The sequence below is a fragment of the Euprymna scolopes genome, chromosome 43 (genome assembly GCF_053919585.1).
Source record: "Euprymna scolopes isolate OS-2025 chromosome 43, ASM5391958v1, whole genome shotgun sequence".
Taxonomy (NCBI): Eukaryota; Metazoa; Mollusca; class Cephalopoda; order Sepiida; family Sepiolidae; genus Euprymna; species Euprymna scolopes.
The window spans coordinates 49,038,712-49,052,251 of NC_136524.1; the positions used below are offsets into that span (position 1 = coordinate 49,038,712).

The 13,540-nt window shown below is 33.7% G+C and overlaps 1 protein-coding gene across 1 annotated transcript in view; it reads left to right on the forward strand.

The window, feature by feature from the left end:
- LOC145268333 (E3 ubiquitin-protein ligase Bre1-like) overlaps positions 1-13,540 on the forward strand; it is a 64,483-nt gene that overhangs the window by 24,445 nt on the left and 26,498 nt on the right. The window contains exons 8-9 of the mRNA XM_080123825.1: positions 617-742; positions 9,485-9,658. Of these exons, the coding sequence (XP_079979951.1) occupies positions 617-742; positions 9,485-9,658 (300 nt within the window). The remainder of the gene's footprint in view (positions 1-616; positions 743-9,484; positions 9,659-13,540) is intronic.

Genomic DNA, 13,540 nt, shown 5'->3' on the forward strand with positions numbered 1-13,540 from the left:
GACAAGTACCGTACATTGTTATTACATATGTGTTTATGGGGGCAAAAAAAATAAAACTAAAATTAAACAAAGAACAAGTGAATTTATTGGAAGCCTGAAAAATCGTGGATTACAATAGAAAAATGCGAGCATGAAAAGTAATATGATTAAGCTTAAACATGAAAAGTAAAGAACTAGTTGTTAAAACTAGAAAAGAAAAAGACAAGATATTCTAGTAAAAATATAGGAAATTTATAACTTAAAATATTGCAGCATTAAGAATTTGTTTTAAAAATTCAATTTATAACATTGTATAATCAATTCTTAATGCTGCAATATTTTGCTGTCAAACTTAGGAACCTACATGGAATTTCGAGCAGAACACTATTTAATCCACGAGAGTGCCATGTTCTCATTCTCTCAGCCATGACTGGATAGAAGTCCTAATTAATTTGCAATTGTATTTTTGAGTGTCACCTGCACTGAGGACCACATCTTCAACCTCCAGAAGAGTGCAACTTGTACAACTTAATTTTACTCTTAAGTACTTAATCCACTGCGCCTTGTGCCTTCAAAATGAAAACGGTCCGAAGAATCCAAATAAACTGGGATTGTAAATTTTTTTTTTTTTTCTTAGTATGATGAGATCAATGCTGAGTTGGAAGAACAACGGGAATTTGCAACGACACGTCTCAGTGAATTAGAAAAGTTGAGCAAAGATCACCAAGAAGCTTTAAAAGAAATAGAACAATTACGCATGGATGTAAGTATAATTTTACTCTATTGGTATGTTTGTTGCACTGATTAGTTTTTAAACAAGATCATTAAAAAAAAAAACATCTCTTACAAGTGATTACAAACATTACTTTGATTTATTTACTTATTTTGTGCAATAAAACTTCAGTCTATGTCTAACTTATTCAAGTTTTTATTTTACCAACATTTAATGATGAGGAGGGGGGGGAGTCACTTCAGTGAATCCTTCATCAGTAGATGTGATCTTCGATGCATTCTATATTCACTGGAATTTTACTACTAGATTTTTATCGATAAGATTTTTTTAATCACTCAAGACAAGAAACCACTTGATGTAATGAGCTAAAAAAAAAACAACAAAAAAAAACAGCCAAGTGTGATATGACCTAGAAAACAGCAATTCTTCCCTCTTTAACAGAAACGTTGCTCATGAAATGTGAAGACTAAAGGACGAAATAAGGGAAGTTACAGTGGTTGCTGAAAGTAAACCCAAAGCGCACTTTCTACTTTCATTATCACAAAGATAAAATCTATCGAACAATCCTCAAGGCTATTCCTAAACTGAAAATGGTCATCACACCCAAAATCAGCATAGTGATACGGAAAGAGCATATCAGAGTTATTGACAATTTTGCACATATCATTATAAGGCAATAAGAACAAAGACTGGTGGAAATTCATAACCAGACTTTGGTGGATAAGTCAGAAAGAAAAAAGAAAACATCTAATTATGGAAATAGATTGAAAGCAGAAGAGGAAATGACTTGCTATTTGCTTTCTCAATTCTCAAAAATATTTAAAATGGATTTGTTCAGCAGTTTTTGTTTTTTTAATGCATGACAGGGTGTTATATATATATATATATATATATATATATATATATATATAATGTTGAATGTTATAGGTAGATATACACAGGAGTTATATAGCAGTTCAAGATAAATTAACAGGAAAATTTTTTGATATATCAAACAAGTAGGTATTTATAGAAAAAATTATCAAGTAAAATTTTAATGAAAAATAAAAATCAATTTTATATTTCTAATACTTCATTGGCACGCACATTTTTATTTATTTATTTATTTTTAAGGGGAGAACAAAGGGGAGATAAGTCATTAACTGCATTTGTGCCAATGACGAACCAGAAATATACAGTAAAACTGATTTTTAAATTTTTAATCAAAATTCTACTTGATAATTTTCTGTAATTTTTTATGTAGATATCTACTTTTGCCTTCCTGTTGATTTGTTTTTTTTTGTATGACGTATGGAATATGGACCCCTACCAACTTCAATGTGAAAAAAAAACACATTTCGGTCAACATTGTTTTAACCTTGACCTGAACACACTCATCGCCTCCGTAAACAAGTGTTTTTTTTTTATATACTACACAACTTTAATTAAAGCTTGGATTGATATTTTTATTAGTTATTATTCAAAATTCACAAGTTTTGTAAATATATAAATGCACTCTACATAAAAATCAGTTTTGGTTACAAATAATATAACTCATTATTGTTATTAATAAACATATCAGTCCAAACTTTGATTAAAGTTGTGTAAATATATTAAAAAATGCATTCTTGTTGTTTAAAGAGGTGGTGTGTGTGTGTGTGTGTGTGTGTGTGAGGGAAAGTCAAGATAAACCTGTATCAACCAGTATGTCTTCTTTTTTCTTTTTTTTTTTCTTGGCATTGAAGTCAGTTGGGATCCATATTTCATATATCGTCAGGTTTTTTTTTTTTTTTTTTTTTCTTTTAACATCTTAAAAATTTATCTGGTTTAGTCACAAGTCTCTGTGTTTGTTTCTTGGGAGTGATATTTTTTACATTCTGTGTTATAATGAACTTTTTTTTACCCACATAATTTTAGGTCTTCTATAGAAGGAGGTGTAAAGTAAGTGTAATTCAAAGGGAGCAAAGTTTTCTGCCTAAATCAAGGCTGTGCCTAAAACTATCTCTCTACTTAACCTTTTTTTTTATCGACAACTCCCACTCTTCTTGAAATATTGTTTATCAAGCTAATTGTTTTTTGGTGCTCACTTATATTGAAAAACATGCGAAATATAACAGTTCAAAATAAAATAGCAGGAAAACTTATTAATATACTTACTTATCTGTAAAATAAAATAGTGTATGCTAAAAATTATGGAAATCTATTTAGTGGAATTTTCCATAAAAAATAAAATTAATTTACTATTTGTAGTCAACGAACTCTCAACCACAAGACCGCATGGTATCTTCATAAGAAGGGAGATAATCTTTTACAACACGCTGGCTTGAGATGAGTCTCATTCAGAGTTTATGTACAATAAATAGCAAATTCATTTTATAAAAATTGGTAGCATCAGTAAAAAAATTAAAAACTTTAATTAAACAGATAACTGTTTTTGGAACATGTTAAGATGAAAAAAAAATTTATTAAAAGAAGGGAAAAGACATTCTTTTTTTTTTTTTTTTTTTACTTTTTTCTTTTTATTTTAAGTTTAATTATAAAAAGAAAGAAAGGCAAAAGAAAAGATTTTTTCTTCTTTTATTAAATTTTTGCATCTTAACGTGATCCAAACACAGTTTATTCAAAGTTTTTTAAAATTAATTCAATTTTTTTTTTAATATACTGCTTGATAATTTTTTGTAATTTTTGGTGCACACTAATATTTTTTTACAGGTAACTAAATAAATTATTTAGTTTTCCTGCTATTTTATTTTGAACAGCCATATTTTGCTTGTAGCTTAATATAAATAAGCATTCTTTTTTTTTTCATTTTCATTAAAATCTATTAAATATTTGATTAAACTAAATGCATTTGAATAATTTATTTTGGAAGATATTTATTTATTTATTTTTTAACTAATTAAATGACTCACAAAATTTTATTTTACAGATGATTTTTCTAAAAAAATAAATAAGATAAAAAAAAAAAATAATTTCAAAATATGAAGCTTAGAAATACAAGAAACTAATATTAAAAAGAAAAAACAAAACAAAGAAGATGCCCTAAATAGTGGCAATAGCCATCATCACCATGATATTTTAAAGAATTGTTCATTTTCTTCTTCTTTGTTTGTGATGAGGTCAGCCATCTTCCTCTGTTTTTTTCCCCTTCTGGCTGTAATAATGAATTCATAAATACAAAAAAAAAAAAAAAATGTAAACAACAATTCGTATTATTTGGATTATTCAGACTACTGTTGTTATCTTGAGTGTTATTCACACAACATTTTGGCCAATGTAACTTCCTTTGATGCAATATCTTCTCTCCTTAAACAATAGCTCCAGAACTTTTTTCTTTTACAAAGACCACTGGAGGATAAGGGTTAATGAGTGTATGGTAGTCAATGGGAAAATATCATAGTAATCATTAGCAGTGTAATTTTGGCAAATTGGATGACTTAAGGGGAAGGACTAATCAAGAACTTGTTCGCCATCATATTGTAGTGAGCTGGAAAACAGAACAGAGTTCCACACGTGTGCAATTCTAAGAAAGAAACTTTGTTCATGGAATCTAGGTTTAGGCATGGATAAAGAGTGAGGGGAAACTATTGATAGTGGTTTCAGCTAGACGAGTGTTTTTCATGAAAGTTTAGCATGGGGTTGCTATAAATTAGAACTCAGACGAGCACTGGCCATAAAAATAATGATAAAGCAGAGACACACTCACAGCATCTCTTCTGTGGAAAAGAGCTTGCAGAGGCTACGAAGTGTATTTTGAACTCTGTCAAGGCTGGACAAGGTGCTTCTAGCAGCTTATCTTCTCCCAGGTGTGGCAACAGTACTCCATACTTGGACGTACTTGGCTCTTACACAGGTAGAGAATTGCATCAGCAATGAAATATCTACTGGAGCGGTAGAACAGTCCCACCATTTTCCCAGCAGTCTTGGCAACAGTACTCCTACTTCAAGATTTGTGAAGACACCCAGGAGATCAGCTGAAGACGTTATTATGCACTATCAAAGTTGGTATCAAACCTTTTTCTCAGGCCATGATGTTCAACGCTGGTCTTGGGAATGGTTGCCTATAACTATCTTGGCCGCTGCAGGCCATTGTGCATAGTTGTGTTCATTCAAGACGCTGTGTTCTATGGAAGAAGCCAGCTTAACTCATCCTGGATGAATGTCTCCTCATGTCATGTCATCTCAATGTAAACCCTGATCTTCTTCAGGTGCATCTTGTCAAACTCAAGGAATCTGCATAGAATTTTGAATGGAACATTTATTTAACCCACAGGAGGTAGCATGTTCTCATTCTGTCAGCCATAAGTCCTAAGTAATTCACAATTGTATTTCAACTGTAGCTTTACAACTGAATTCTATCAAGTTACCATGCTACTCCCATGGATTTAAATAATGGGTTCCATTCGAAATACTGTGTAGATTCCTAGTTCTACAAAATACACCTGAAGAAACATTTTGACAATAAGATGCAAGATGAGAACAATAGACTGAACAATCCAAATCCATCCTCATCTCAAAAATTCAGAAACATAATAGCAAACAACAATGTTGGTGAATGTGTCAGGTTCTTTGTTGTGTTATTCTTTTACAGCATTATGTTAACTTCCTCGTACCTGCTCCCCCCGAGGAGCGGATGAAAATAGATTTGAAAAACATCTGAACACGTTTCGCTCACCCTGTTTCATTTTAGACTTCCTATCTACAACGTCACTCCTAACCTATTTTTTGACTTTTAATCATATTTTCCTTTCTCTGTTCAGTTCTAACCTTATGTGAAGTATTCCCAAATCTAACCTTTTATTTTTCTTTTTTTTTTTTTTTTTTTTTTTTTTACTGAGCAGAGACTGGAAAATTATAGACACCACTAAGTATCTACTGAAATTAACTTTATCAGTATTGTCATGCTATTCAGAATGCAGGCATATAACAATGAGGCCTAAGCCACTTCTTGTCTCTAGTAAAATGGTCAACCTAAATCAAGGACAACCTGAAGTCTCCATTTTTTTTTTTAGTTTTGTTTTGATTATTTGTTGACTAATGAACAATTCTGTTTATATATATATATATATATATATATATAATCTATAATATAAAGCTGAACGTCTGTGTGTGTCTGGTCACGAATAGGCTCCTATATGGTTGACTATTATAGAAAACTGATCACATATAATGATAGATGTATCGAGACACAGGAATGGGTATGTTTGATCTGGCATAAAGATTCATTAAAATTGTGGGGTCTGCGTACGCGTCTGGTCCACAAAATATGGAAATAAAAAATTTAAAAATTAAAAAAAAAAACGTTTACAAGTGTTTTTGATATAGATACACATAATAATACTTTGATAAGTATGTTTTAACTTAAATAGGGATGGTATAATAAAATTGTGGAGTCTGTGTTCGCGCCTTGCCTCCATAGAATGGAAATAATAATAATTTAATAAAGACTTTTCATATCTATCTGCGTAAGTGTACTTTGATAATTATGTTTCAGTTTGAAGAAATATGGTATAATAAAATTATGGGGTGTTCGTTCGCGCCTGACCTCCATAGAATGGAAATATGTCACAAAGTTTAACAAGGTTTTTTAATATAGATCCACAGAATGTTGTGATAAGTGTTTCAGTGTGAACAGGTATGGTATAATAAATTATGGGGTTTATCTATTTTATTTTTACTTTCATCATATTTTGCTTTGGTTTTGATACCCCCAAATTCGAAGCTATCTCTTTACAACCCTTCCTTTTCATAACCTATCATACTTTCATAAACCAGAGTCCATTTTCTGTAGGCTGTTTTTGAACCCAGTCAATGACGGGTACTTTTGCTAGTATATATATATAGTTATTTTATTTTTCAATTGACTTTAATTATTTATAAAATTATAATTCATGCGGTAAATTTCCAAGGTTTAACTTGAAGATAGGTTTCTTTAACAAAGAATGATTTGCATATGGTTGTGTGTGGTTGGTTGTATGCATGTATATATCCACCTCTATCATTATTGGGAAGGATTGGATTTATTTGTAATTCTTCTTTCTTAGGTGGTCTTAAGGTTTTTTTCAGTTTTTTTTTTTTCAGTTTTTTTTTTTTTTTTTCTCATTGCTATTATATTTTTTGTATACTAAAACACAAGCCATTAGAATTCAGCCAATCTGAGAAGCCAGGAAGATTTTGTGTGGAGTACAGCCGCAATTTAAACAGTGTCTGAAAGCGCACTTATGGAGAGTGGGCTAGAGATCGATCGCCTCTGGTCGGATCTGCACAGGGGAGGAATGTCTGATGTTGAAAGACCCAAAACGTTCCCATGATCCACACAGAAACATCACTGACGACACTCTCCAGCGTTCCATTATGGAATATATAATTGAACTAATATATATGGGGGGGGGGGGGGGCGTTACCGGTCGTAAAATATGCTTAAATATATTTTAATTTATCCATATTTCGTATGTATTATAACAGTCAATGTTCTATCGATTATTTCATATGATGCTGTACCCAATACATAATGGTGATTTTAAAAGTAAAAACAAAAGTATGACCTGAGTGCCAAGGAAATTTTCAAAGCAAAATGGAGAAAATAAAGTGTTTTGTGATTGAACAGTATTTTTGCAAGAATTAATTTCTAATTTTTTTTTTTTTTTTTTTTTTTTTTTTTTACATAGGCATCACCACATTATCAAGGCCAAGAGGCCACTCAAGGATAAGGGTTAAAGAGTGTACAGTAGAAATTGGACAATATAGTAATCATTAGTAATGAAAATTTGGTAAATTTGATAACTTATATGGAACGGCTCATCAAGAACTTATTTACGTTAGACTTGAACACAACCATATTGTAGTCAGCCGGAAAGCAGGAAAACGGAAGAACAATTCCACAGGCATGCAGTTCTAAGAAAGAAGCTTTGTTCATGGAATCTACGTTTAGGTTTAGGCACAGATAAAGAGTGGGGGGAATTATTGATAGTGTTTACAGCTAGACGAGTGTTTCTTGTGAAAGTTTGGCGAGGGGGACCATAGATTGAAGCTCAGTCGAACACTTTCCATGAAAATAACGATACATCAGAGACAAACTCGCAACATCTCTTCTGTGAGATAGAGGTTGCAAGGAGGAGAAAAGGACATCTCCTTCTATTTAGGTCACGTAAATTCTTTCCAGTTGAGAACAAACTGTGTCAAAGTTCTGTTTTTGTTTCTCACATGAGGATACAAATAAGTTTTCCCGCTCAAACGCTATTTTTCAGGAATTAATTCCTATGTCTGCCATGTAAATTCTTTAGAGTTTAGAGTCTATTCAATTTGTACTAGCGATTTAAAAATATATATAAACAAATCAAAGCAGCTTCCATTCTGAAACTGCGTTGTCCAGTCGTAAAATATGCTTAAATATGATATTTTAATTTATCCAGATATATGATTATAGTCAATTCTCCAACCATTATTTCATATGATATTGCACCCGATTGATAGTCATGATTTCAAAAGTAAAAAAGAAAATTATGACTTGGGTGCCATCAGTTAGAATCAAAACCAAAAGCAAAACTATATCAGTGAAGCCTGTGACGTTACCACTGGTTCATCATCAGTCGGAGATGAAGTAAAAAAAAAAAAAAAATGAAGACGAATGTACAAAATTTTAACGATTTTCACATGCGTATAAGAGCAATTTTTAGTTGACTCATGCTTTGCAAGTTCCGGTTTCTTTCAATTTTGACTCTTTAACAACTATTTTAACCAGCTAAAGACCCATAAAAAAAAAAAGGGAGGGCGCTTCTACACTATTTGAGCGCAATTTTGTAAATTGTAATACTGAATTTCACATGAAAGCAATGGTATCTATGTATTCCTCGTATTTTTAAGACGATTATTTCTAAAAATTACGAAAATTGATAAGGTAGAAAATTATTAAAGAAAATAGAATTTGAAGAAAATGATCATCTTAAGACACAGGAGAGTTCAAAAGGGAGGTTATTTTCTGTTTCAATTTATTTTATAAAAACAAGATGGCTGCAGTTTTTCACCTGCTAACACAAAGTTGGTTTTTTTTTTTGTTTTTTTTTTAATAATTCAGTAATATTCAGGCAATTTCAATTGCATAATTTGGAAGCTAACATTGTAATTTATTATAATTGACAAAAAAATCAGAAACCATTGTTTTATAGGAAAACTCCATTTATCAGCTACAAAATTTCATTCTAATAGTGTAGAAATGAAAAAAAAAAAAAAAAAGTCCCACCAAACTACAATTTGAACAGCCTAGCGTCACTTTGCGAACTTTTTGTTTCTGAAAAGATATGCTTTGGAGACACAGGCGTAGTGAGTTTTATAACTGATATATAATGTTAATTATTTTTTTTTTTTTTTTTTTTTTTTTTTTTTTTAAAATAGCAAACGATGTGTGTCTACACATTGGTTTAAATTAATTTAGCTTTTCAAGTTTGGTTTTCATATTTTTTTTTTCTAAACATAATTCTTACAGTTTCTACTGTTTATAATAGTCAGAAACATTGTATATGTCCGATATATATCCTTCGTCGTCATTTTCGATTTAAATGTCCCTTTTCTTCCAGAGAACACGCAATCAGATAATATTTGAGGTTATTATGTTAATTTAGAAATATTGAGATTTTGAAAACAAAAATAATCAGGCTAGATTTGAAGGGGTTGGGGAGGAGGCGTAAACAAGATGTTTGTTCTCATTAAATTTAATTTCCTGCGTGTTATTATAGTTATATTGTCTGACACTGCTAGTTGTCCCTATTTTAAAAACTTGCTCATCTTGTGTTTCAGCTTCAACATCTTCCTGAACATGTCATAATGGAAAGCAGTGAATACAAATGTCTTCAGTCACAGTTCTCGGTCCTTTTCAACGAAAGCATGCAGCTTAAGACGCAGCACGAAGAAACAAGAAACCTCTTACAAACAAGCAAAAACGTACATTTAAGACACATAGAACAGATGGAGGTAATACTTACAGACTTCTCACATAAGGCCACACGATTTTTATTGATTTTCGTTCAACCCAAGCAAGGCATATTGCCACTTGAAACGTAAGGGGCTACCATTTGGAATTGTGTCTCAAATTGGGGAGTGTGGCAGCAAGATGTCTGTTCACATTACATTTAAACGTCTGCATGTTAGTACAGTCTGGGAAGCAGGAAATAGGGAAGGAATTTCAAATTTTAGCATTCCGATAGAACAGGTCCTGGATATGACCTTAAACTATATCCAGTGGTGAGGCCCCAGTTACGGGCTTTGGAGAGTGTGGAGCCACCCTTTAATTGCCATTGCTCTCAGGTCCACTCTGACCCGGAGTGGTAGTACCTGTTATGGTCCCAACTATGGGTTAAATAGAAACCAACTTGAAAACAACAAATATATTCTAATTAAAAAATTATTCTTCAAAATAATTGGATTCGGCATTAAATAACCTGAAAAGGGTTGATATGCCGTAAAACAAAAACAACCAACCAACCGATAGAACAAGCTATTAGAATTAGAAAGCATCTAGGAACCTCAACAGTGAACAAGTGGGATTTTGCTGCTTTTTGCGTTAGTCAGGGGTATGTACAGTGAAGGGGAATAAGTGCTACGAGTTCATCAGAGCACATTCCACTAAAGTACGTGTAAAACCGGTACAGCGATGCGACTGGACAAAAGTTGGAGCTTGACCGACAATTGCGGAACCTCTTTTATTTATTTATTTTTCGTACAATGTCGACCCCTCCACACACCCATCTTCTATCAGGTTAACAAGAAAGTTCTTGCGTTTTTAACTTTTAAATTCAGATGAACATATCTTGACTCAAAAAAAAATTTATTGATCGAAATAAGCACCATCAGAATCAACACACTTTTGCCAACACAAAACAAGTGTATTTATACTAATAAAATAAAAGATCTTGCAATTCTGGTGGCATTGAAGTCGCCAAAGGCGTATTTTATATCACTTAAGTTTTTGAAGCAGTTCTTGTGCGGAAAATTGTGAGATGCTTCAAAAAGTGGTAGTCTGTAGGTGAGAGGTCTGGAGAGTATAATGGATGAGGCAGTGTTTTGTAGCCCAATTCGTTCAATTTCTGCAGGGTTGGTTTAACAGCATGCGGTCAGACATTATTGTGGAGGAGAATTGGGCTTTTTCTGTTGACTAATACTGTATGTTGTTGTCAGTATTTCTGATGCATTTCATCCATTTGTTGACAGTACTTTTCCACTGTAATGGTTTCACCTGCATTCAAAAAAACTAATGGATGAGACCAGTCACAGACCACTAAACAGTCAGCATAACCTTCTTTTGGTGCAACTTTGGTTTTGGGAAGTGTCGTGGAGCTTCATTGGCGTGTAAGCACTGAGCTGAGCATTACCGATTGTCGTAAAAACTCACTTTTCATCACAATTCGCACCCAGGTTGTTCTTCTTGTGTAAAAGGGAAGATGACATTTCGTAACAGCATTTCTTTTGATTGTTCAATTTGTGAAGCACCCATTTATCAAACTTTTTGGTCTTTCCAATCTCAAGGAGTTGGAGATCTTCATATATGTTATGTCTAGTTGAGAAGCAAGTTCTCGAACAGTTATGCAGGGATTGGCTTCAACTAAGGCTCTTAATCGATTGTTGTCAACATCCGATGGTCGACCACTACACTCATTACCTTCAAAACTCTCATTGCCACCATGAAATTTCTTAAACCGCCATTGTGCTGTGCATTCAGTAGTGCTTCTTGGACCAAACGCTTTGTTGATATTGTGAGCTGTTTCAGCAGCTTTTCGGTCTAACTTGAATTGAAATGAAAAAATTGTGCAAATTTGCATTTTTTACATCTTGTATTCAAAATTCTGAAAATAAGACGTGGCAAAGCGGGGGAAGGCAGAGCGGTAGCTCTAGATATATCTAAGGCTTTTGACAGGGTATGGCATGAGGGTCTCCTCAGTAAAATCAGATCATACGGTATCACTGGTAGAATACTTAACATAATTAAATCCTTCTTAGATAAGAGAAAAATCCAGGTAGTCCTCGACGGTCGCACATCTAAACAATATGATATAAATGCGGGAGTGCCCCAGGGTTCTATCCTTGGACCTCTATTGTTCCTGATATTCATAAATGACCTCCCCGACAACATTGCCTCTGAGATGGGTATATATGCTGATGACACTACACTCTATGGCAGACACGACAGGAAGACGAATGAACACATTTCTAAAGAAATGGCAGAAACACTAGAGGAAGACCTCCAATCTGTAGTGGAATGGGGACAAAAGTGGTTGGTCGCGTTCAATGCTGCCAAGACTAAACTAGTTTCATTCAATAATTACAAGAAACCCTCTCTACCACCAATAGCAATGGCCAACGACTCTTTATCTGAGAGTCCATCTTTCAAACTCCTTGGCCTAACGTTCACAGGAAACATGAGTTGGAACAATTACATTGAAGGCATTGCCAGGGCCGCTGCAAGAAAGGTGGGCTCTCTCTACCGTGCTAGAAAACTACTAACACCCGAAAGTATCCTGTACCTCTATAAGGCCACCATTCGCCCATGTATGGAGTATTGCTGCCACATCTGGGCTGGTGCATCTGCTACTAGTCTCTCGCTCCTTGACAAGGTTCAAAAGAGAGTCGCAAATCTGATAGGCCCTGAACTGGCATCTAAGCTTCAGCCTCTGTCCCATCGACGAAATGTTGCATCCCTCTGCCTGTTCTACAAGTATTTTAGTGGTGAATGCTCTGATGAACTGCAATCACTTGTGCCCCCACGACGCGAGCACCCTCGACAAACCCGACAGGCTACTAGATCCCACCCCCACACTGTAGAGGTCCCTAGATGTAAAAGATCTTTTTACTCCAATAGTTTCTTCCCCAGAACCGCAAGACTCTGGAATTCCATTCCAGGTCCCTGCTTCCCCAACAGTACTGACGTGCAGAAGTTCAAGTGTAACGTGAACCGACACCTTGCTGCCCAAATCCCTACATAGTACCCCAGTAGTTGTTGCCCCTGATAGTAGCCCCCTACACCAAAGTGGCAATTTGCCTTGTTTGGGGTGAAAATGTAATAAAAAAAAATAAAAAAAAAAAAAAAAAATTGTTTTAAAACTATTGTAATTTAAATGAGTATACAGAACACAAGACACTTTTTTAAAATGATATATAAAGTAAAGGTATTATAACGAAAACTTATTTGAAAATACATCGTTTGAAATCAAAATTAAAAATTCTGCAAGAACTTCTCAACCTAATTGAGTTCTCTTTTTTGGTGGAATTCTGTCCGTTTTACTATAAGAAAATGTTGAATTAGTACAGCTGTCCTTATTTTTTCACTATTTTAGTTGATTTTATCTCTTTCTTTATGTTTCTTCTTCTCTCTCACTTTCTCTTTCTTCTGTTTTGTTTTACTTTCCTTTCTCCTCCATCTCCCTGAAAATGTTAATTTTGCCATACTTCAAACGATTCATGGTTAGTGAGGGAGGTAGAAACTTCTTTCATCAATGAATGCTTCCTTTAAAACGTATCAGTTGATACTTTTAGCCTGAAAAAAAACTGGATTCTACTAAAAAATGAGATTCTACTTTTTTGTATAAGCGATTATGAATGAACCCCTGACACCATAATCATGTTCAAATACTGGTTCTTGTTAGATCACCGAAGTTGAGCAATGTTGAACCTGACCAGTATCAAATGGGTGACCGTTTGGGAATACCAGGTGCTGTATATAGGTGGATATTGACACCTCCCTGCATAAACAGCAAAAACCTAAGCTGTCATCTCCCCTAATCGAGATAAACATGTGACTGGGAACTGCTTGTGGACTTGGACATTCCCATGAAACTTCCTTCTCCGGTAGAAACCAGTTTA